The following is a 26,079-nucleotide window of genomic DNA, read 5'->3' as shown; positions in this document are numbered from 1 at the left end:
TGTTTATTTGTTTGTTTAAATGTCGTCCATGTAGCCTGTCAAATTAAGCAATACATTAAAAAATAAATAAAAAAAGATGACCCCACTGTGCAAGATAATATTTGCAGGCCACCCCTCATGGGAAACTAGATGTATCTGATTAAAATGATTAATCGTGGATCATTCTAGAAGATTATCTACTCTAGAACTTTCAGAAAGAGTGTTTATAATTTGTGGTTAAAGTATTTTTAGCATCCAGGAATTTGGATTGTTTTAATTATTTTAATATCTCTTATTTTAAAATAATTTTAAGTCATCTTGAGGCCCACTTGGAAGTATGCTGAGGCCCCCTAGTGGATCCCACCCCCTGGTTGAGAACCACTGATCTAGGATATGAATATGGAATATTTGTTAACTGGAATTTGGTCAGGTCTGGTCCCCGCTAATATTTTAAATAAGTAACTTTTATTTAAAATGTACAAAAAAATCTTGTTTCATTTTGACTCTTGTTCTTTTCTTTTTCTGTAATTGCTGAAATTTCATTTGTAAGATGTTTTTTGCCATTTTTTAATTTTCATTTATGCATGTAATGGACTATTTTTTAATTAATTAATTATTATTATTTTAATTAGCTGGAAATACATAGGACGTATTCCAATGCCATTTAATAATTGTTTGTTAAGATGTCAATAAACTAACATTTATTTTGAAAAACAAATAATAGTACATTTATTCATCACATACTACTGTGCTTTCACTATTTGTTCTCTGAAATCTGTACATGCAGGCCCTTACAATGACTGCATTACCCTGAAAATCACTGTTTAGTGTCCACCTTATCTATAAACTGATATTTCAAAAATGGCAATTTGCTATTCGTCCTGGAAGAACTTCAGACTGTGTTGAACTTTGCTCTGTGTGTCATTCCTGTCAGTAATCTCCTCTATACGTTACCAGAGATCAGCTTGAGAGTTTTGACATGTTACCCGTGCACCATTAGCCTACTCTTATTTGTCCTATTCAGTTTTTCTTGTAACACTGGGACGATCACTCTGTAATATAACAGGCTTAATGCATTATATAATAGGCTAAATTTAAATAAAGATAAGGAATATTTATTGTGCACAAACACTAATCACTGTAATATTTCAAGTAATATAATGCTAATAATGCCATAAAATGCTTCATGTAGTCAACACCTTATTAGTTTTGGTTTTGGTCTAATGTTTAAAGCTAACGTGTTCTTCTGGTGTGGTGTATGGTATGTTAATGATTTACTGACAGTAACCTCTAATCCAATCTCTGCCTGTCAGACTGCGATCTCCATGGATCGGTTCATTCTCTGACAAGACAGAAGGAATAACATAACATTTAGCTTGGATTTAGCTGGTCTTTACCACTAATTATTGGATTTGGAAATTAACAAAGTAATGGATCTACTGAAATGAATGGAACTTTGGATCAATCCAAACATGGCAGCTGTGAATGCATTCCTTTTGTTGTACGTTATACTCAGTTTTTTACACCAGGCTTTGGGATTAATGTCAGACTACAAAGTATGTGGAGACCCTGAATGTGCAAGTAAGATCATCTTTTATACTCGTTTATATGTTGTATATACTGCAGGTATATCGGTTTTCATATTTGAGACCGTGTTTTGTAATGAAATGTAGAAACTGACAGTTCTGATCACTGAGAATAAAATGTTCATGTGACCTTATGATTAATGCCCTTATGTTTTCAGGCCCTTGGGGGTTGCAGATTAAATGTCATTGCTTTAAAAAAAAAAGAACTTTATCAATTATTTATGCTGATTTATTGGCATACATTCTTATCTAAGGTATGATGAGTCGTGTAGAGGCACAAAGAGACCATAGTACTCAAGACTGCCTGTTTCTGAACTTCAAAAAAGGGGATATGATAACTGTTTACTACAAACTCACAGGAAAAAGAAGTGATCTTTGGGCAGGAAGTGTGAGTATTCTTATAGGTTTTATATCCTTGTAAAAATATGCTCAATTTAGAATATGCATATATGGGTTTAATGTTCTTTATGCTCATAAATGTTTATTGCAAATAAAGAAAGATAATTGAGCAGTAGTTGTATTTTAATTGCTATTTGTTTTCTTTATATATCTCATTATAGTAATATTTTATCTTATGTAGATAAACAAGCTGTTTGGATTATTCCCCAAAAATGCAGTCAAAGTTGATCAACTTTTTATTGATGAGAAAAGGGAAATCCAGGTACCATCCCAGGTAATGTACATATACAGAATTATGTGGCTTAAATAAGCTGGTATGGTTAATGTTGACCCCAAACATTAAAGTCACTTGAATGTTCTAACTGAATGAGTGTAAAATAAATACTATGATAAAAAATTCCTAACTAAAAAAAGGGAAAACAATTTCAAAATATATTAACAACTGTAAACTCTCTTCTCAGGAATATGACTTCTTCTGCTTTGACGAAAATGGTTTAGTGATTGAGAGTAACACTGAATTTGATGATTCGGCAGATGATGATCTGACTCAAGAAACCCAAGAAGCAGAGATCAGTGCAGCCGATGATAAACTTACTGATACAGGAGACAGTAATGCAGGCAAGACTTCTGTTGAAGATGTTTCTGATCAAAACACCCCAAAGACAACAGGTGGGTCATCCTGGATAGGCACTGCTGTAAATGGATGGTTTGGCAGAAATGAAAAAAGTGAAGATGATGAACCACATGAGAAAAGTGACCAAGAATCCTTCAGAAGCAGAAAAATAGTAATGGATATTGGGGAGATACCCACTGAGGAAAAGACGAACTCCGGAACACTTGGTTGGATCAGGGGTGAACTGACCAATGCTTTTGGAATTGGAAACAAGGATTCAAAGGCTGGTACTCAGGATAGCATTGAGAAACCATCCAAAGATTCTCAGCAGTCTAGCTCCTGGCTGAGTTTGGGTAAAGATGTCTTGGGCTTTGGTAAGGACAATACTCCAGTTGCAAGTCAAACTGAAGCTGATAGTGCCGATGAAGACGATGAAATGGAAGACCAGAGCATTCTTAAACACGATCAGTCTTTGGATTTAGTTGAAGATGTGCAAAAGCATGAAAACAACCTAGATCACAGTGTACAAAATGCAGACCATACCTTGGAGGACATACGATCAGAAGATGAAAAAAACAAGGAAAGTGGACAGACAGGTTGGTATGGTGTCTACATTGGAATATCAGACCTTTACAGCAAAGAACAGTCTAGAAATGAAAAGTTAGATGATGGCAAAGAAAGTCTGTCCAAAGAAGAAAGTCCTGGATCTTCTCCAACCAGAGACAACGTTGGAAACAAAGAGTCAGAATCAAGCTCACTGTCAATATTTTCAGCCAGTGGCCTCACATCAGTCCTTGATAACCTTAATTTTCCATTTCAGTCAGAAAAAGTAAAGGAAGATATGGACAGTCATGAGAAAAATACAAAAAAGAAAGGAGATTCAGGTAAGGAGGACTTAGATGATCAACAGAATGAGCAATCAGAAATATCTGATGTTGATGAGCAGGACTCAGTCCCAATAAACACCGATAACAGTGAAACTAAAAAAGCATTTGATGGTATTAGAGAAATAGATGACCCTTTTCAAGAATCTTCCGCCCAAAATAATGATACACAAGATATCACAGATTCCAAAATCCCTGAAGATAAGTCAACAGATAATTCAATCGAAGTTATCAAAAGTGAAATCAATGCTGATGTTTTATTGAAAGAAATAGAGGAAGATCTCAAGAAAAATGTGGAAAGTGAGGAAGAAATAATACCAAAGACAGTAGATTCAAGTAAGGAGGAATTTAATGAGCAGCAGGATATGAAAAAAGAAGAAATGTCTGATGTTGATTGCCAGGACTCAGTCCCAATAAACACCGATAACAGTGAAACTAAAAAAGCATTTGATGGTATTAGAGAAATAGATAACTATCCTCAAGGGCCTAACTCACAAAAAGATGAAACACAAGACAGCACAGACTTAGAAATCCCTAAAATAAAATCTGCAGATTATTTAATTCAAGACGTGATTGAAAGAAAAAATGACTTGACTAATTCAAATGCTGAAAATATTGATGACGTGTTGAAGCAAAATCCTTCTGTTCAAGAAAATTACTCTATTAAGCAGCAAGAAAGTGATTATGATAGCATTTCATTAGATTCCATCAGCAAAAGTACTGACCCAGCTGATACTCATACATTCGTACAACCAGAGTCCAGCCTTCAGATGGAAACTGAATTAGACAATCATGAAAAACAAATATCAGCTATTGCAGATTTAGAAACTGATTCTGAGATTGTCACATTTAGTCAAAGTGGAAAACATGAAGATCTAGATGTGACAACAATGTCTTCTAAACCAACTGTAGAGACATTATCGGAGCATAATGATGAAACAAATTTAGCAGGAGAGAATACAGTCTTAGAGACAAAGGATGATAGTTTAAGTATTTTTGATGAGATAGTTATGGACATAAATGAGACACAATCAAATGAAGCACCTGAAGAGATCCCAAAGAATGAAGAAACACTTGAAACTATAAGCAATGAACAAAATAAATCAGATAAAAATATAAATCTTCATGATGAAGGTGTAAATCTTGGAACGGTAGCTAATGAAGGAAAGATGCATTCAGACCTTCAACATGAGTTAACTTTAGAGGTAGAAGAGACTGAAAACACCAGTGGACAACATGATGGACTATTTGAAATAGGTAATCCAGGTGTTAGTATTGGTAAAGATATTAAGTCAACAATGGAGATACAAAAAAATTCAGGAGATGAACATCCAAATGGGGTCATGGTTCAGGGAAAGCTAGAAGAACCAGTGACATTTTCTGTGTCTACAGAGGATGATGTTGAAACAAAAGAGCTGAAGCATGATGATACACAAATCCAGTATGAATCTATGTCACAGGAAACAAATACAAAAGCCCCGTCACTGAACGGCACCCAAGCTGAACATTATAATGGGTCTGGCGATGAAAAAGATGGTGGTGATGATCTCAACTCACATAACGATGCAAACAAAGATAATGTTCCCTATATTGTTAATACAGGAGATCCCAATGACTTTATCACTTCCACAGAAACAAAATTAACTACTGATTTATTCACAGAGAATAACACAGATCAGGATGACAATATACTTCAAAATCAGAGAGATGAACAAAAAGAATATACTGTTGAAGATACCGGGAGTTCTGATGAAAGTGTTGCAGATGCCACACAGGAACAAAGTGATGATGTTGATGTGACAGAGGATCAGGCTGATGAGCAATTGCATGGACGTTCTCACATTCAAGATAAAGAGACTATTTTTGCTTCTACAGAGATTACAACAGCACAAAAACTCTCTAAAGAATATATTAACCTATGTCATCAACTGACTGAACAGAATATTAAAGATCTTTTAGATTTATTTGGAGAGCACAAGCTATCATGGTTGGATTCCAAAATCGGGACCTCTCCAAACACTGTCGCAGGTCAAGATGATGATGATCTTGCTGAACTTGTTGACTTTGAACAGAAGTTGATATTACAAATGAAGATGAGAACTACACCAGGATATGACTTTACTACAAATGAATATCCAGCACTACAAAAATTGTTTACCCTTTTATCTGCTCTAAGAGAGATATATACTCCAGTGATAAAAGAAGTCAGTGTAGATGAAAGCCAAGGTACTGATTATTAAAATGTTTTTATGGAAAATGTCAGACCATGACAGATAATAAATTGTGTAATTTTGGTGGATATTGCATGGGTATTTTAATGTGCTAGAGCAAAATAGAAAATGATGTTGTTATTTATTCAACTTCATGCTGTTCCAAACCTGTATGTTTTTCTTTATTCCATGGAACACAAAAGGAGACATTAGGCACAATGTTAGGACCTAGAAGCCCCAGTCGCCATTCACTGTTATTGTATTGGGGGTTCAAAACCCAAACATGGGTTTTGAACAACATGAGAGTAATATAAATGATGACAGAATTACATTTTTTGGGTGAACTATCCCTTTAATCAACAACTTTTGCAATATGAATGATGGGAAATGAAATCCAGGTTTTGTGATTTCATTCTTTAAATTATTAGTAATGTACTTCATGTGTAATCCAAAATTGAAATTTTCTATATTGTTCCATTTTTCTCCTCACAGGGAAAAGCCAAGACGAATTTTCAGCCTCACAAGATGCTGAAGACAATCAAATTACGGACAACAGATCTAATATGAATTACTTGAACAATCCCAAAAATGAGTTGGACTCTGAGGAGAATGATCAATTGGAAAATACAATTAAGGTGGATCAAGAAATGGAGGATATTCAGACTGTTGATCGTGAAATAAAAAAGCATGAGGATTGGAAAGCTACTTTCCAAAAACATGTCATGCTCTCTAGGGAGCATGTTGAAACTGAAGATTCACAGAAAGGTAAAGCTATCACTTTTCTTGTACATTAGGTTATTTTATTACTTTCATAATCGTACACTCTTAACAGTAAAGGTGCCAGGAAGAACCATTTTTGGTTCCACAAAGAAACTTTCAGTAACTGGTTCTTTAAAGAACCATTTTTTATTTGAGGAAGTCTAAAGAACCCTTTTCCACTACAAAGAACCTTTTGTGCAGTGGGATGGTTCCATGGAAGGTTTTTTATGGAACCCTTGATGCCAATAAATAGCCTCATTTTAAGAGGGTTTTTTTTAAATATAGCCCTGTCCAGTAGTGGTGAGCAGTGAGATGGAAAGGAGAGAGCAGGTCAGTCATAACAGTGGTCATTGACTGTCAAGTTATAAAAGTGAAGCAGCACCTAAACTGGCAGAGGGTCAGAATGAGGATGGAAAATGATCATGTTTTACAAATATATTACTGTTTTTGTGCAAACAGCTTTACTAATATTATGAGTGGAACATATTAAAATAATTTAAAAGGCATTTCATTAAAGTGTTACCAAAAATGTTAACCTAGAAATTGCTTCATGTGGTAACTTCTAAATTAACTTGTTTGTTCAAGTCAAAATATAATTTAACAATCACTGAATCAACTTGATTAAATACATTAGGTTACATCAACAAAACAAATCAGATTAAATCATATCAAAAGAGTTCCTTAAGAAAACAATAGCAGATTATCACTTTTAAGCAAACATGAACTAATGAAAAAGTGTGTGAATGAGGTGGAATTTCACACCACTGAATGAATAGACTACTGAGGCAGCTAACACTTTTTCAATCGCAGAATGTTCCAGGAACATAAGCTTTTGGTTATAAAATAAAACCTAAAAGCATCCATTAGCTAATGTTCTGTATAGACCATTTCAAGGACTGTTTGTCAGTTAAAGGAAGTGACGTCTTTGTCCCTTGAACATTTCCTGCTAGTTGTCAAACTCATTCAATATATCTGCGGGACGCACATTATAGTGACTATAACACGATTAATAGAATATCGTTATTAAAATTTTAATGTCATGAATAAAATTTGAAACATGTTGTTTGGTGGCTGGATGCGCTGCCTTGAACTAACGGAATGAAAGATGTTCTTTCCGAATATTTGTTGACTCAGTGTCTTATTTAAGGTATCCAGTAATGACAACTTATTTTTTCTTTTTTAGTGTTTTGCACTTGTTCTGTTTTAGCTAGACTCTAATAATATGCACTAGTCAATTTATTTTGACAGTTCTGGGTTATAAAAATGCTGCTACCGGAAATGCTTCAGGGCAAGACATGCACAGTAGCGTTCTGGTTCCTTTGTTACTGTTTACTTCATTGAAACTTATTAGGTTATCACACAAAAAACTCCCGGATACGCTCTGGAAATGTTAGTTTACGGTTGTAAAAATAAACCATAAAAGAGCATTCCTAAAACGTTACAAATTGGTTCCCACAAAAATAACCAAATGGGAATCATACGCTAATGTTAGGGGAAACATTCTGTTTTTATGAGTATCAATCACAACTTTAAGGAAAACACTTGAGCATGAGTTTTTGTTCTATTTGACAGATGAAGGGCAATTTTATCAGCTGGCAGCTATTGTTGGTGAAGTCACAATTAAGGAACTTACATCTATAATGGATAAGGTGAGTCTTCATGTGAAGTAAGTGTAGCCTGTTCCTTTAAGACAACTACGTTCAAACTGTCCCTTCTTTTCTTGACATGTCACAGACAGTATCATATTTTGTACCCATGCCATGGTGGTAGAATTTAAAAGTTTTTATTGTCTCTGGGACTTAATAACCAACTACATCTATATAATAATGTCATGGATATGAATGCAGACAATTCAGTTTTATATATTCATGAAATCTAATCAGACTTGAGCTGCTCAGCCGGTACCTTGATCAAAGTTTATAAAGACATTTTTAACTGACACACCCACTAATGCAACACATACATACCCACATTTTAAACTGTGCGTGTAGGTTTCATAACCTGTTCGAAAACTATTTTCTATTTACTCTCAATGACTAATTCCTCTCTGCGACTGTAACTTTAAATGTCGACTGTGCCATTGTGGCATTCTGCAATTGGTGACGTTTGGATGAAACCAAAGCCCGAGAAGGGGGATAATTGTATTTTGACAATTATCACAGAAAATTTTAACTTTTATAAGAGACAAATACATATTTAATTTTAATTAAAAAATTATAAATAACAAAGTTCACTGGTGTTTAGTTTTATTGTTTGCGAAACACGATTCAATTACACACAAATCCCCCCTAAAACACAAGAGTGCGCGCTTCCACTCAGCGCAGTGCGTACTAGCAAAGAGAGTTGAGGCAGCATCCGGCACCATGGCATAACAACTGCTAAATTACTATACATTACTGAATAACTTTGCTTCAAAGCGCTCGATTTGAGTAAAACCATGGCAGACGAATTAAAGTCCGAGTCGGTCGTCACGGAAGCGACTGACATGAGAGTAGCGGCGAAGATTTACTACACACTCGCCGTGGAGAAAATCAGAGATGTATGTGGCTCTGTGTGGTTGTGTATGTACGATGAAACACACTCTCTCTCTCTCTCTCGCTCTCTCGCTCTCTCTCTCTCTCTCTCTCTCTCTCTCTCTCTCTCTCTCTCTCTCTCTCTCTCTGTGTATGTACGATGAAACACTCTCTCTCTCTCTCTCTCTCTCTCTCTCTCTCTCTCTCTCTCTCTCTCTCTCTCTCTCTCTCTCTCTCTCTCTGTGTGTATGTGTATGTACGATGAAACACTCTCTCTCTCTCTCTCTCTCTCTCTCTCTCTCTCTCTCACTCACTCACTCACTCTCTCTCTCTGTGTGTGTGTATGTACGAGGAAACACTCTCTCTCTGTGTATGTGTATGTACGATGAAACTCTCTCTCTCTCTGTGTATGTGTATGTAAGATGAAACTCTCTCTCTCTCTCTCTCTCTCTCTCTCTCTCTGAGTATGTACGATGAAACTTTCTCTCGCTGACTCTCTCTGTCTGTGTGTCAGCTATCAGCAGGTGTAACATTTTTATTTTATGTCAGTCATTATTGTATACTTAACTCGTTATTTATTTATGGTTAATTGCGCTTTAGGCACCGTTTACTGGCTTTATTTTCCATCATATGGCTGGTTAGCATTGATGCATCAGGTACATGTTGCTCATTTTGTCACATTGATTTGTGTGCTTACAATTTCTAGATCTATAGCTCTATAATTACTTTTAGGGCACATTTAACTAGCTGTCGACTAGGTAGCCAGTTTATGGCTGGTTAGCAACATTGCAAAAGTGCATTGAGAGGTTGAACTTACAGCGGCATTAGGTTTGGTCAGTTATTGCTGTGTTTATGTTTAGCTTTAGATTTATAGTACTTTTCAGAGCCAAATGGAATACTAGTGTCTGTATTTTCTTTATAGACGAGCTTGTATTTCACCATGGTAAAGTGGTTTTATGGGATCGTAAACATGCTGCTTATCCACTTGTCAACCCATACCAGTAAAGCATCTTGAATTTTGATCTAAGAAAGAGCTTCAAAGAAAGACTGACAGCATGACAGCTTGTGATGCTGAGTTGACTTCTAATTTTTACCATGTTTGGATAAATTATGCTTCCTTTTTTTTTGAGAGAAACCTTATTTTGACATGTATTTCTTTGTCTTAGGTTGTGTCATCACTTCCTGATGACCTCCGGCCTGGCCCAGACTTATATGGTCTGCCATGGGAAGCTGTGGTTATCACAGTTTTTTTAGGTTTATTCACTCTGCTTCTATTCAGCTGCAGGTTCATTCAGTCTGTAAGTTATACATTTCTGCTTAAGAATTATGAAAAGGCATGCACAATTTCATGCATATTGCCATGTCTCTAAATAAGGAACTTTTGCAAGTACTCATCAGGTTGTTCTGTTATGATCCGCAGATCAAAAGCAGATTATATGCAAGTAAGTGTGTTTTCCCAATACATATAGATAGTATGTTATCTGTTCTGCTGTTAACTGATCCTAACTGTTATCTGGTTTATTTGTAGGTAAAGAAAAGCAAATGGCACAGAAAGTGGCAGAGCTGCTTGATGAAAAGTGCAAAGTGCTAGAGACATTCAGTGAGGTCAAACAGAAGGTGAGCGAGAGCTCAACGGTTAACATAATGCTTATAAATTAATGCACTCTCCCAAATCAGTGTATCTAAGCAATGTTGTCTCTTTGTCTCAACAGTATGATAAACTTGAATTCACACTGCAGAACAGAGGCATGTCTGCTCAAGCTGCAGAAAAGGACAGTTTAGAGGTAAAAATGGCCATTGTGTAATCTTGCAAATGTACGTTTTCTCAATAATATCTGCCATATGATTGACAGTGAATATGGAAGGTGTTACTCAGGACCATTTGGAATTGTTTTCCATTTATTAAAGATGTATTGGCTCAAATACAGGCAGTATCTCTGTCCTGTCTCCCTAGACACTTGCCTTCCAACCTGCCCCCTATTCAATTACTGTATACTTTCTCTAGGTGGCATCACAAAAACTTGAACAATCAAATGCCCAGATGCAAAAGGAAATAGAGAGGTTGCAAGAGGAGCTGTCTCAACAAAACGAAGCAAGAAAACAGCAAGAGGATCAGGTAATGTTGTGATGTGCAAACAGACCCACAGATACTGTATATCTGACCAGCTTGATACACCCATATTGGAAATAGTCACCCTATACATACTGATTTTTATATTTGATTGGCTGATCACTTGAGCTGGTTGTTTAATTCTGAGATAAAGCTGTCTAAAAATTAGCACAGTATAAATCTGTTTTTCAGCTTGCTGAGCTAGAGCATATCTTAAGAAATTTGGAAGAAGAATCTAAAGAAAGAAAGTCACAATTAGAACAGGTATGAATTATGTGCATGCAGATTGCATTAATTTTCTCCTTCTCTGTGCAACTTGTCAAAAATACAATATTTATATAATTTGGAATGCTATACTGTTACCTGTTTGTCCATGGTGTGTAGGACAACACAACACTGAAGATCCATGAGATCAACACAGAGAGACTGCAGAAGAACATGCAGGCTGCCAAAGAAGAGCATGCAATGCTGCTTGAGAGTAAAGAACAGGTGAGGTCACTGTGAATACAAGAGAAAGTGTGTTTGAATGTAGTTTGGAGAGGAAAGAAAGGCTGAATGTGAGACCGAGTCAGAGAATTTGTGTTTATTAAAATACTGTTGTTGTTGTTGTTGTTGTTATTGATTCATGTACAACTATTATAATACCTTGATTTCACCATTTAAAATGCATCACTTTGAACACTCCTTAAACATGTAAAACAGGATTTTTTTTAAAGGAGTATTTCTTAAATGTACATTTATCATGACTGCATGTGTGGACTTCACTCCTACAGCTGGTGCAAGAGGTTGATGGCTGGGGGGAGCGTCTCGGTGAGTTAGAGGAGGAGATGAAGATGTTTGAAAGATCTCATGCTGGCATGCTGGATGACTGTGCTAATAAAGATGAACACATCAAGGTAAAAACACATCAGAGCCAGTCTAATAATAGTGAACCAAAATAGTTTTTCAATGGCTGATGCCAATATCTACAGAACAGGGTGATCAATGGATGACATAACACACTGGATAATGATAACTAATCAAATGTATGTGTGTGTGTGTGTGTGTGTGTGTGTATATATATATATATATATATTACACAATACATTTTCAAATAGAAAATGTTTATGGCCCAATGACAAGGGTATCTGTAGATTTTGGAACTGACACAAGGGGGAGCCTACAAGCATTCACAGCTATTGGCCAGTGCTGATAATATCAAAATTCTAAACATAGTCCAATTATTTGTCCTGGTTGATCAGTGACCAATGTGCCTACACTATATTTCTGAAAGTCTGTTTTCTTTTTCTTTCTCTCTTTCTGTAACAGTCTCTGACAGAGTGCCTTTTGAAGATGAGAGATTGGGATTCTGAGGACGAGAAGAGCATTGATAGCAGTAATAATATAGCTGGGCCTGAGAATGGAGACAGTTCAGGTTGAACTTTCTGAATATTGTTGTTTGTCATTGTTGAATGTATGTTTTTTAGGTCTTGACATATCACTGCATAAAATTATATTTTGTGCTTGCAGATTTCCATCAGAAGCAGAAAGTTCAGAAACTTATTGAAGCAGCCAGGGTATTCCTACAGTTACATAGACTTTATGTATTGAATAACAGACTGTTGCACTATAGATTCTGGGGTCATGCAAGTGAATTCTCCTCTTCTTGATGTCACAGATGAGTGCAGACTTGAAGTCTATGGAGGAGGACAAGAACACAGTGTTTGCCAAACTCACTGATGAAATAAAAGCCAAAGAAGAACTTCAAGGTAAACCGATCTGCCCCCTTAAACTGTAGAAGAAATGCTTTCGTTAAATGTAATGTCTAATGCCTTCAATGGCAACATCCTAACAGAGATAATTCCTCATAACTGACTGATTTGGAACACTGTACAGTACACAGGCATCAACCCCACAAGCCACACAAAAATCACTCTAAACAGTTGATTCTAAAAGAGTCTGACTTTAAGCATGTAGGTATACATATAATGCTGCTTTAAAAGAAATAACTTTTTGGAAAAGCCATAATTTAAGGAGCGCACATCTAAGATGCCTGAAGACGCTTCTATGATGCTTTAAGATGATGCATAAGAAGGCAGATCACACATTTTTGAAACATTACTCTGGAACATTTGGATAGTTATCGTTACTTTGCTATAAGTTGATTTGCTACTAAACATCTTTAAAAACAACTGGAGGAGTTTCTTTAGATCTAAATGACTCTGTGCTTTTAGAGAGGATCAAACAGCTGGAGGATCAGAAGGAGATGTTTGAGACAGAGAGTGTCAAATTCTCCAGTGAAAGCCAGAAAATCCAGCAGAAACTGCAGATCATGACTGAGATGTACCAGGAGAATGAACTTAAACTGCACAGGTTTGAACCACAACACTTTCTTCCCTTCCACTGATTTTGCAGCCCATCACCTTTGCAGCTTTTTATTTGACACTGATGTACTGATTGAACTGGGTTGATATTGATAATTGCACTTATTGTTTGGACTCAGAATGTTGACGGTGGAGGAGAAGGAACGCTTGCAGAAAGAGGAGAAACTCAATAAGGCAGGAAAGAAGATTAGTCTCGCTGCTGAGGAGCTCAACACTTACAGGTGAGAGAGAAATTTTTATCCGACACTGGTGGACTAAGTTGAAAAATTTCCGTCACTGTGTTTTTTTTATCCATGATATTTCATTTCATAAATACTGATGCTACATTCAGGGGTGTAGCATCTATTATGATGACATATACATTGCACATTATATACAGCACAATAGATTTATGACTCAAACTTAAATATTTACTCAAAGTAAATAAAATTTATGTAAATACTCAAAAGTATTTTTAATAAGGAATTCTAGGGTGAAAACTCTACCTGTCAATCAACCACTGTAATAAAACATGATTTTGAAAATTTGCCGGTTACGTGTGTATGAAAAAAAAAATAACCTCCTGGACGGAACATTTGAAAAGCACAGACACTCTTGAACGGACCTCACGGAACTTCATTGTGCCTGATATCAATCACTTCAGCTCAGTTAAAACAAGTTCTCCATTAAAATAACATAGAGTTCCTCTCTAAATGTCATGTTTGCACTGAGATTAAAGGAGGTGTAATTGGCAGATACGGGAAGCTGTTTTTTCTGCACTTTCTAATTGTAATATTTGCATTTTATTATCATGCAGAAACACATTGAATTTCTGTAATGATTGATGCATGCAGTCAAAAGAGACGATCAGGTGTAAATGGTGATGTGTCTGTAAATGGCGCCTGTTCACTTGTGATCGGATTGCCCAAAAAGCATCTTAATACTATGCAATAAACAGGGGCACGACAAAACTGATCTGCTAGGTTTAAGTGGTTTTCTTGTTTAATTTTTATCAGTCAAATGACGGAAAGCATTTGAAATTATCCATCAATGTTTCAAACAATCGTCAAATGACGAAGCATGTTGTGTTAATGCAACCCCTGTGTGAGAGCAGCTTGACACAACTGAGTTGATTCTATAAGTGGATGTTTTAGTATGTGACTAAATCAAAGGAAGGGCCTTTTAATTTTAGACCCACTGTAGCAGAAATGTACAGTTTTTCAAAAGCGTTTAGTAAATGAAGCATTGTTTAAATTAAATTATACCTATTTTTTTTTACAAATAACAGTAGCTGACAGACGCTCAGTAGCTGGAATACCTCATAATTTACTCTCCCTCATGCCATTCCAGATGGGTATGACTTTCTTTCCTCTGCAGAACACAAAGATAGGTAAGGATATTTCAGCTCTGTAGCTCCATACAATGCATATAAATGGGTACCAAAACTTTGAAGCTCCAAATAGCACCTAAAGGCAGTATGAAACGACTCCATACAACTCCCATGACTTAATCATAATCCATGTCTTTTGAAGCGATTAAATCAGTTTTGGGTGAGAACAGACTAAAATATATGTCCTTTTTCACCATAAATCTTGACATCAGCCGACTCATCGCAAATCATGATTTCAAGCTCGATTATGCATCCTTGCGCCATCTTTCGCTCTGCATGCGTCAAGCACTAGGAATTGTAATGAAGCTTGAAATCATGATTGGCAAAGAGACTGCAATGATATGATGTACAGTAAAAAACATGTACAATACATATGGATTAAACCTCTGGAGTTAAGGTTACATTTTATGCTGCCTTTATAAAGTTTTTAGAGCTTCAGAGTTTTGGTCACAATTTACTTGTATTGTATGGACCAACAGAGATGAGATTGTCTTTTAAAAGTCATCGGTTGTGTTCTACTGAAGAAAGACACATCTCATACACATCTGGGATGGCATGAGTGTGAGTAAATGATGAGAAAATTGATTTTTGGGTGAACTATCCCTGTAAGAGGGCCAGGAAATGTGATGCATTGTGTATATTAACCAAAACAGGAAGTTTGCATTAGACTCGTTCTCTGTGTTTATATAGACTAAGAGCCAAAGACCTGGAGGAGGAACTGGAGAGGACTTCACATGCTTACAAGAATCAGGTGAGACATTTGAGACTCTTCACATTTGCTGTAACCTCTTTGCAAAGTAGTGCTTATCTTTGTATTAACATTATATGGTATAATTTCCTGTTTTTACCACCCACTACCAGATTACTTCACATGAGAAAAAGGCACATGATAACTGGGTAAGTTTTATAATAAAAAATTAAAGCTTTCATTATAAGTGTAATTATTGTAAATGTGTTTCCCGTTCGTTTATACACACCTTTGGTAATCGACCAACCTGCCACAGGTAACCTCATGTTCAGACATGAGGTTAAAAAAATAACACACAATATTCCTTGAAGTTCCATTGCCAGTAGCTTCCAGCTGTTGGAATGTTTTTAACACCAAATTATGTGTTTTAGTTGGCGGCAAGGGCAGCGGATCGAGATCTAGCCGATGTGAAGAGAGAGAACGCTAATATCCGTCAGAGGTGGGATTATTAAGAGTTTAATTTGGTTTAGTCTTTAATATATGGGATTAAAGTGTTTGACTTTGTAGAGTAGTTTTTGGATGCATCTCTCAGTATGTCTGTATTTACATTTGCAGGCTGACTGATGCACAGTTTCGGTTGGAGATGCTTGAAAAAGATCCATATGCACGAGAGAGCAGGCCTCTCTTTAGAGGTCAGAAACTGTAAACTTCCCTTTTTTGATTATCTTCATAAGAAAACAGTTTCTCACTGGTAAATTCGGGATGCAGTGTTTTTACCTTGAGAAATGTGTTTGTCCCTTAGGTGAGAGGTCTCCATTTGGGCCATCTCCTCTGGGCCGACCATCCTCAGAAACACGGGCCTTCCTGTCTCCACCAACACTAATGGACGGCCCCCCACGAATTTCACCACAGTTCATGGGCCCTGGTGGCAGAGGTGATGCATAAACACCCCTTCCTTACAATGTGGTGAATTCAGCCATAAACATGCTTGGCTTAGTCTTTTTGCAACATGAATTGCATGCTGTTAATCTCTGTATTGTATGGTAGCACTATAGATCTGATCTTTTGTTTAGCATCTTAGTTTGTGTATCACATGTCATTTTGACCACTGTTCAGTTCCCATGGCATATAGATAGATCTGTTTGTGCTTCATTAAATTGTTCATATTTTATTGGTTATCTCCTTTTCCACAAATATTTTAATTTGCCTTCTCTATTTCCCCCATTCATCCTCCTTCACTCTCACTGTCATTTAATCAGCATCCCGAGGCATGGTAGAACCCCCTAGTGGTGGGCCAGACTTTGAGCAGAGTGGCCCTCACTCTGATAGTGGCTCACTGTCTCCCTCCTGGGACAGGGATCGCAGGGGCCCTCCTGGCCCTCCAGGTACAGTGATGTTCTAACTGCTATGGCTGCCCTTCTGCAGTTTGTATAGTACATCTTAAAAACACAGTTTCACCCAAAAATGAAAATTCTCTCATCATTTACTCACCATCATGCCATCCCAGATGTGTATCACTTTCTTTCATCTGCTAAACTCAAATGAAGATTTTTAGAAGAATTTCTCAGCTCTTTTGGTCCATACAATGCAAGGGAATGGGTGCCAAAATTTTGAAGCTCCAAAAATCACTTAAGTCAGCATAAAAGTATTCCAATAGACTCCAGTAGTTAAATCAATGTCTTCAGAAGTGATATAATAAGCGTGGATGAGAAGATATGGATTTAAACACTGGAGTCTAATGGATTACTTTTATGCTGCCTTTATGTGCTTTTTGGAGCGTCAAAAATTTGGCACCCATTCACTTGATTGCAGGGACCTGCAGAGCTGAAATGTTCTTCTAAAAATCATAGTTTATGTTCTGCAGAAGAAAAAAAAGTCATACACATCTGGGATGGCATGAGGGTGAGTATATTATGAGAGAATTCCAATTTTTGGTGAACTATCCCTTCTAACTCACCATCATGTTGTTTAAAACCCATAAGACTTTGTTTTCTATGGAACACAAAAGTTAGTCAGAATGATAGCCTCAGTCACCATTCACTTTCTTTGTGTGGAAAAAAAACAACCGATGCAATGAAAGTAAATGGTGACTGAGACTAACATTTTGCCTCACATTCCCTTTTAGGTTTGGAATAGCATGAAGGTGAGTAAATTTTATCAGAAATATAATTTTTAACTATCCCTTTAAGGGTTGAGCATCAAAAACAGACTGTTTAATTCTAGAGTCAGAGAGAGGAAATATTACTTTTTTGGTACAAGAAACCTTAACTTGAGTTCAGGAAAACAACATCGCAGAATTTAAAGGGACCATATCACACAATTCTGGAGTAGTATTCAACCTTAGCTAGTGGGGCTGGACTATGTTTGATTATTAATTCATGCATACCAATGCATTTAAATTGTATTGGGTAATTTAGCCAACTGGATAGTTAGAGACTCATAGATATTTAGAGGTTACCGCAGCTGAAACTTATTCAGAGGTCTATGGAAAGCGCTGACTCAGTCAGACAGATCATTGAAGAGTCACAGAACTAGGCCATCATTGTTCTAGGCATTTATGCATGTTTGGTCGCTGTGTCAGGCTTTGTTCCATTACACTCCGCGGCTCCTCACTGCAAGGCCGAACACTGTCAGTTCAGCGGCTGTCAGCTAAATATTCAGTGTATTGCGTTATTTCTATCTGGGAGCGCGAAAAGCACAGGACATCACTGTATTTTTCAATCAACCACAATATCAACATCATGCCCATACCAGTGTATCATTTCCATTATATCCTCTGTGTTTATTTACAGTGCTTGTATTGTTTTGAAACATTTTCTCTTGTCCCAGTTTAATATGCAGAGACAGCTGTAATTAAACCATTTGTAGGTTGATTCCCTTGAAACTTATCTGTGGTGCTGTCAAAGCCATTGGGCCTCATTCACTAACTGTGCGTATGCACAAATTTGTGCGCAAAGAATCTGCATATGTACTTTTTCACAAATATACTATGATTCATCGATAATTTCCAGATTAAAATGTATTCTAAATTACTAACAAAATTAGGAACAACTGAAACCACATGTGCACAAAAATCACATACTCCTGGTGTAGTTATAAACATGAGATTAATGAAATTATAAACCCTATATATTAATGTATAACCTTGTTACATGCTCCATTTAGAATAATCTTTAGAATGAGGATTAGAACAAATGAATGTGCATACGCACCTGTTGTGAATCAGGCGGAATATTTTAAGACATTTTTCTTGTTCGTATTAGTAAGAAAAATCCACAATTATTACTGAATTATGCCCAGTGATCTGTTTGTTTGAGTGTCCCGGACAGCCCGTTAATTGTGATGTAAAAAAAAAATTACATCACAATTAAAAACATTTATTCCCTTTTCTCCCAATTTGGAATGCCCAATTCCCACTACTTAGTGGGTCCTCATGGTGGTGCGGTTACTCACCTCAATCCGGGTGGCGGAGGACAAGTCTCAGTGGCCTCCTTTTCTGAGACGGTCAATCTGCGCATCTTATCATGTGGCTTGTTGTGCATGACATCGCGGGGACTCTGCATGTGGAGGTTCATGCTACCCTCCGCGATCCACTCACAACTTACCATGCACCCCATTGAGAGCGAGAACCACTAATCGTGACCACGAGGAGGTTATCCCATGTTACCGTACCCTCCATAGCAATCAGGCCAATATGGTTGCTTAGGAGAACTGGCTGGAGTTGCTGAACATGCCTTGGATTCGAACTCGCGACTCCAGGGCTGGTAGTTAGTGTCAATACTAGCTGAGCTACCCAGGCCCCTATACTTCACATTTAAATTATTAAATAAACAATTGTTTGTAGTGTGATTATAATACACATAAAATGTGTTTTGAGACTGTGTAACCAGCTGTTTGTATGCTTATGGAAGGGCACCCGCTCACAGATCCAGGTTTGCCATATAGGAGGCCCCCTCCAGGGCCATACCCCATGGGGCCTTTGCCCCCAAGGCCACCACTTTGTCCTGAGCCATACTTTGGTGACAAATCAGGTGAGTTATTCCATGTGACTGTAATGTTCCTATCTATAATATGTTTGGCTGCTCCTCAAGAGCCTTAAAGGTGATTTGATCTCAGCAGTGGTACATGTGGAATTCTAAATAGCCCATATGTCTCTGTTATACAAGCCTAATGGCACAAGTAACTTAGTAACTAATATTGAAAGTTTAAGAAAAAATCTCTCATGTTAAATTGGAGAAACTATTGGCAGTAACCCCCTGCTTGTTTTTATGTAGCTTGGATTATAGGATTAACAAGGCATGAATGAACTATCTTTTCTGCAAACTTTAAGATTTAAATTTAATAGAGTGTAAGTTTGGCTCTGAGATCCTTGGAGTATTTACTGTATATTATTCAATCATTTTGTTGTTTTTTTTTGTTTGTTTTTTCCCACCAGAGTCATCATTTCTGAGAAACAGCTCAGCTGTCAGTGAAAATGATAACAGAGAAGTGAGTAAACTTTGATGAGAAAAATGTGTGGACTAATCACAATGCGTGTCATTACATGGAATGGGGGTTCCTTTTCTAGTTTGATAAAGTAAAAAAAACAATAATAATTTAAATCTCTTTTAAGATTTGAAACATTCTATCAGATAAATTTTTAAATTGCATAATTTAAAAGATAAAAAGATAAATTGCATTGACAATTAATTTTAATACTTGTTGGAAATATTGATTCCTTAAAAAAATTGTAACAGGGTTGACAATTTTACATTTTAATTTGATAAGGCAGTAAAACTACAAAATGCTTCTTAGAGAATTTAATGCTAACATTTCTTCAAATATTCACCAGTTGTTTACTGCCATGGAAAACCTGGAAATATCAGGGAATTTTTAAATTGTGTTTTCCAGGCCTGGAAAACATAGTGAAATATAATTTTTTCTAGTTGTACTCTGCTGTTAAATATTCAATGAGTCAGCCAGGTCTCCTAAGCATCCAAATTGGCCCAGTTGCTAGGGAGGGTAGAGTCACATGGGGTAACCTCCTCGTGGTCACGATGAGTGGTTCTCGCTCTCAGTGTGGCGCTTGGTAAATTGTGTGTGGATCGTGGAGAGAAACATGAGCCTCCACATGCTGGCAGTCTCCGCGGTGTCATGCACAATGAACCATGTGATAAGATGCGCGGATTGACTGTCTCAGAAGCGGAGGCAACTGAGACTTGTCCTCCACCACCCGGAATGAGGTGAGTAACCGCACCACCACGAGTACCTACTAAGTAGTGGGAATTGGGCATTCCACATTGGGAGAAATGGGGATAAATAAATATTTAATGAGATAGATATTGCTTTTGTGTAATTATGTTTTACAAATGTAAGTGAATCATAAATTTGAGTCCGTTTTTTATTTATGTAAATTAGTTTACATTTTATTAGTTTAATTCTAAATAATTCATTAGCAATTTGTCAAAATCATTTGTTTTAAACATTAATCATAACAAAAGCCTGAAAAAGTCATGGAAAAGTGATCAATTCATTGGTCAGAAATGGTGGGAATCCTGTACTATATGAAATCATAGTAATAGGGCTAACATTAAGATCTGGCAAACATGATAAAACCTAAACCTTAATATAAAGTGTTAATGATTAGATTTATTATACACTCAGTGAGTGCTTGCGATTATTTATTCAGCCAATTATTGGCAGCAGTACAATGAATAAAATCATGCAAACACGGGTCAGGAGATTCAGGTAATATTCACATCAACTGTCAGAATGGGGGAACATTTTTATCTCAGTTATTTTGACCGTGGCATGATTTTTTCCCCATTCTGTTGGTTGATGTGAACATTAACTGAAGCTCCTGACCCGTATCTGCGTGATTTTATGCACTGCACTGCTGCCAACGATTGGCTGAATTGATAATCGCATGAATAAGTAGGTGTCTAGGTGTGCCTAATTAAGTGGTCACAAAGTGTATATGAAGGCATAGTAGTTGTTAACATTGTATTTTTTTGTTCTTTTTACCCATATGTATACATATGAGAGACACAAATGGTAAAATTTTTAGAATGACCCAAATGTAGATTTCATACGAGCCTGTATATCTAAAATGTGTTGCCTCACAGGGTCCCCACACTATGCCTGGTGATATGAGAATGCCCCCTGATCCAGATGCAAGAATGGGGCCTCCTCCGGGCCCCCCTCTAAGGGGAATGGACCCTAGGGACCCTTATTTCCCACATAGGGGACCTTATGGACCTCCGGAGTTCTTTCCACCCCGTGGGCCTGGTGGTCCCGCCATAGGCAGTGAGTTCACTCTGAACCTTTACACTCATATGTAGAATAATGTTTCTATTGTCACCGTTAAAATTATTTTTTTTAGAAAACATTGAAACAATTCAAGAATGACTTGAATCAGGACTAAACAGTGATGCCATTTGTTTTGAATTATTAATCATTAATCTGACATTGAAGTAACTGTTCATACTGTATTTAAATGTATTTTTTATTATTATTGAAACCCACGTTCTATTCTATTACACGTTCACACGTATTACATGTTCATTTCTTATCCCCCAAAAATAATTGTTTATTGTTTTTGTCAATATTCCTTATTGTGAATTGTCCTTTGTGTTATAAAACAACACTGGTCACAAATCAAACCAAATTGTGGCCACATTTCAAATGTCATGATGCATCATATAATTTAGTCAAGAATCATAATCAAATCATTGTCAGAGCAAATATTTACACTTCAATGAATTGTCTTTCCACTAAAAGGAAAAGTTCACCCAAATTTCACCTAAATTTGGTCATAATTTACTCCCCCTCATGTTGTTCTAAATCTATATATAATGTTCTTATATGAAACACAAAACATTTTTCAATAAATTTCACAGTCTGTCAATTTAATACACTGAAGGTTGATAGTAGCCTTTTAAAGCCTAAAAAAACAGGCCCAGCGGTATCGTAAAAGTAGTCCATTTGAATTGTGTGTCATATTCCCTGTTTTCTGAAGGTATATGATAGGTTTTGATGAGAAACAACACAAGTAATTTCTGTAAAAATGTCATCCATTGCACTTTCAGGAGAGAAGCTTGTTTACAGTGACACACATTTATGCGGGAAAAACTGCAACACCGTGAACAAGCCAATGAACTTCACTGTTTCAACTTCTGAACTTCCACAGTTCGCATGAACTGCATTTGTTATTTTCTGGACCTTTTTAACATCTGCTATTGTCAGGGTTGGTTTTGAAATATATTCTATTACAGAATACATGCTGTAATTTGTAACATATTACGTTAGATTACTCAAGGGCAGTAACATATTCTAAATACTTTGGATTATTTCTTCAGCTCTGGAACATTTTTTCACTTGTTTTGACTATAAAAACTCTGCCAAAATACACATGTTAAAAATACATTCTCTGAAAAACCTAAATATCTTATGCAGTGTTGTTTCTAAAACAAGATCAATCAAATTGATCTTGTTTTAAGGATTTTTAGATATTTTACCTGGATAACAATACAAAAATTATTATCAAGAATAAATTTTTTGCCCTAATATCAAAAGGTCTTACTAGAAAATAAGAAATTATGATACAAAAATATGATCGTGCCTGGTAGCATGTGCAAGTGAAATAGCATTTTGCTTAGAATAAAGCTGACAATTTACACAAGGTTTATTTCAATTTCTTGTGCTCCAAACTTAATTCACTCTCTGCTCGTATGAATGTAACACATCATAAGAAAGTGTTTCACAGCTGTTCAAATGCACTTTGGATCGCATCATTTATATGTATAAATATTTTCCATCTGAAAGGACTAAATATTAAATGAAACAAATGACAATAAAATGCAAAGTTATCTCTTCAGTAAATCAAAATACTTTTTGAATGTAACTGTATTCTAATTAACAATTTTTTAAATTGTAACTGTAGTGGAAAACAGAATTTTAAATACGTAATCCTGTTACTCCCCAACTCTGGCTATTGTATTGAAAAGAGGGGCCAACTTTTTAAATTAAAACATTTCTGTTTGCGTTCTGTATGAAAAAGAAAGTCTCAGGTTTGGAATGACATGAGGGTGACTAAATCACAGAATTTTCATTTTTGGGTGAACTAACCCTTTAAAAAAAAAACAAGAGGGTTTCTAAAGTATTACATGATTTTCTCTAACTGAAGACAGTGCGACACTATCCTAGTACATGTTGATAATCTTTAATACCGTTTTTATTTTAGTGCGAGGGCCGCTTCCCCCAGGAATGTTTCCCAGAGTTCCTCTGCCATTTCCTCAACATATGGGCTATCTGCCACCAAGACCTCCATCTGACAGCTTCCCTCCTGTACCGCCTCCCAGACCCTCCCCACCAGGAAGTGAGCAGCCCCCTGACCAGTCGCCCTCCCCACATGATGTCATCTGATCTTCCTCTCCCTGTTGTTGTGCTCAGGGGGTGTTTCCTTTTCTATATACCTGCGGTAGCCATGTGGTTATCTCTTATGTAATTTTAAGTGCGAAGCATGGCAATGGATACAACACATGCCACTAGTTATATTATTAAGATGAAATTTGTGAAACAGATCAGTGTATTTCAGGTATAGTGTAGAGTGTACAACTACAATTAGTTAAATTGTAAAAAGTCAACCGGACTGCCTTTGAACAGGATTATAGGTGGTCATGTTATGCTTTTAGTTGAAAGTAGTTCAATGGTCCGCATATGTCAAAACTGTACATAGACATTGTAACACGTATATAATAAGAATAGGAAATTGTTCAAACAGGAGACTTAGAAAATCAAGTTTCAAGAGGCATTGGTTGCTAATAACATGTAAAATCCAAACAAATCAGTCCAGAGAACCGTCCATGTAGTTTATGGTATTTATAGATTCCTCACACAACTTAAGCCTTAAGAATAAGTGGTCTGATGAAATAAGTTATGTACATTAAAAGATGTCATAGTAAAAAAAATACTGTATTGGTTTCTTGAATTTCTTTACACAAATGAAGCTAAGACTTCAAAGTCAACTTAACTAATATGGCAGTTCATTAAGTTGCTTTAAATTAGAGTTAGCCATTGCCAAGATGCCAAGCCTAAAACCATGTCTAGATAGCCAAATAGCTATTTAGACAAGTATTGATTAATATTACAATATTTAAATAAGTACGATATATGCAAGATCAACATACATTTATAAAATGGTATATATTAAAAAAAGTTATTTGGCTTTAAGACATTAAAGGCATAAATTCCATAAAACTGCTTTCAAACAGTGTTTTGCGAAAGGTGCTATACACATGAAAATGGCTGTTGCTTAACATTATCCAATAGCCCTTGGTGATCTCAGCCAAAAAGGAATGTTTTTCCAGAGATAAAAGCAAGGTAATACATTTTGATAAAAGATTATACAGTGGATATAAAGTCTACACACCCCTGTTAAAACAGAAGGTTTTTGTGATGTGATTTTTTTTTTTTTTTTTATGCTTTTGTTGATTTGGATGTGTGCTTTGGATCATTGTCATACTGAAAGGTCTCTTCAGTTTCAGCTTTCTAGCAGATGCTAGAAGGTGCTGTGCCAAAATTGACTGGTACGTGTAGCTATTCATGATTCCCTCCACCTTCACTATAGCCTCAGTTCCAGATGAAGAAATGCAGCCCCAAAGCATAATGCTGCCACCACCATGCTTCACCATGGGTGTGGTGTTTGCAACAAACATAATTTTGCAATTTTAGGCAAAAAAAAAAAGTTAAATCTTGGTCTTATCAGACCATAACATTTTTCCACATAACTTTGGTGGGAGACTGGATATAGGTTTTTGTAGGCTTAGATGTTATGTTTTTCATCAGAAAAGGCTTGCGTCTTGTGACCCTGCCCCCTAGCCCAGACAGATGATGAATACGGGAGATAGTTGTCACATGTAGGGAGCAACCAGTACTTGTCAGAAAGAGCTGCAGCTCCTTTAATGTTGATTTAGGCCTCTTCACAGACTCCCTGACCAGTTTTCTCATCAATTTTGAGGGACATCCTGTTCTTGATAATGTCACTGTTGTGCCATACTTTCTCCACTTGTTGATGACTGTCTTCATTGTGTCCATGGTATATCTAATGCCTTGGAAAAAAAATTGTTGTCCTCACCTGAGTGATACCTTTCAACAATGAGATCCCGTTGATGCTTTGTAAGCTCTTTGTGGCCCATGGCTCTTGTAGTAGCATACAATCAAGATGTCAGACAAATCCTACAAGACCAGCTGAGATTTATTTTGAGTTAATCAGCCACTTTAGGTAAAGACAGGTGTGTACTATTTCACATGAGCTTGATTCCGAACATAGCCACATACCCAATTATAAAAAGGTGTGCACACTTAGAATAACTGCATAAATTTTTCTCAAATGTGACACTTTGGTTTTCAGTGGCATTGCAGGTTGTAACTTTTACATTTAAAGTTGCAAAAAGTCTGTGCTTTTGATCTTTAATTTTTGAATCACAAAAACCTGCTGTTTTAACAGGGGGTGTGTAGTCTTTTTATATCTGCTGTAGAATATATTTTCCCCCTTTGAAATGACATGCCCTGAAGAATGATACACAATAAGATCAGAAACATGTTTTGACTATCACTTCTTAAAATA

At 36.4% G+C, this 26,079-nt stretch overlaps 1 protein-coding gene across 4 annotated transcripts; it reads left to right on the top strand.

Moving 5' to 3' along the window:
• Positions 1–1,301: 1,301 nt before the first annotated feature.
• Positions 1,302–24,961, top strand: LOC127662916 (melanoma inhibitory activity protein 2-like). Of its 4 annotated transcripts, XM_052154310.1 has the most exons (29): positions 1,302–1,560; positions 1,820–1,953; positions 2,146–2,238; positions 2,426–3,173; positions 6,164–6,436; positions 8,003–8,079; positions 10,110–10,241; positions 10,364–10,385; positions 10,472–10,560; positions 10,656–10,727; positions 10,949–11,059; positions 11,246–11,317; positions 11,438–11,542; positions 11,827–11,949; positions 12,362–12,467; positions 12,563–12,609; positions 12,711–12,801; positions 13,267–13,405; positions 13,536–13,637; positions 15,476–15,536; positions 15,647–15,682; positions 15,905–15,972; positions 16,089–16,165; positions 16,276–16,407; positions 16,733–16,858; positions 19,385–19,504; positions 19,909–19,961; positions 21,578–21,758; positions 23,695–24,961. In XM_052154310.1, exons 1-29 carry the CDS (start codon positions 1,428–1,430, stop codon positions 23,874–23,876), a joined length of 3,705 nt encoding a protein of 1,234 aa, XP_052010270.1. In that variant the 5' UTR covers positions 1,302–1,427; the 3' UTR covers positions 23,877–24,961. The 4 variants fall into 4 exon arrangements, with proteins under 4 accessions (XP_052010270.1, XP_052010271.1, XP_052010272.1 ...); XM_052154311.1 differs by lacking the exons at positions 1,302–1,560; positions 1,820–1,953; positions 2,146–2,238; positions 2,426–3,173 and adding an exon at positions 3,215–3,461 and having other exon boundaries at positions 23,695–24,576; XM_052154312.1 differs by lacking the exons at positions 1,302–1,560; positions 1,820–1,953; positions 2,146–2,238; positions 2,426–3,173 and adding an exon at positions 5,556–5,687 and having other exon boundaries at positions 23,695–24,562.
• The last annotated feature ends 1,118 nt before the right edge of the window (positions 24,962–26,079 follow it).

Source organism: Xyrauchen texanus, chromosome 22, assembly GCF_025860055.1.
Source record: "Xyrauchen texanus isolate HMW12.3.18 chromosome 22, RBS_HiC_50CHRs, whole genome shotgun sequence".
NCBI lineage: Eukaryota > Metazoa > Chordata > Actinopteri > Cypriniformes > Catostomidae > Xyrauchen > Xyrauchen texanus.
This window is presented reverse-complemented; position numbering and strand designations above follow the sequence as displayed.

Coding starts and splice junctions, on each gene's coding strand:
- LOC127662916 (XM_052154310.1), top strand. CDS start 1,428: ATGGAACTTTGGATCAATCCAAACATGGCAGCTGTGAATGCATTCCTT. Junction 10,386..10,471: donor CAAAAGCAGATTATATGCAA/GTAAGTGTGTTT, acceptor GTTTATTTGTAG/GTAAAGAAAAGCAAATGGCA. Junction 11,318..11,437: donor GAAAGTCACAATTAGAACAG/GTATGAATTATG, acceptor CATGGTGTGTAG/GACAACACAACACTGAAGAT.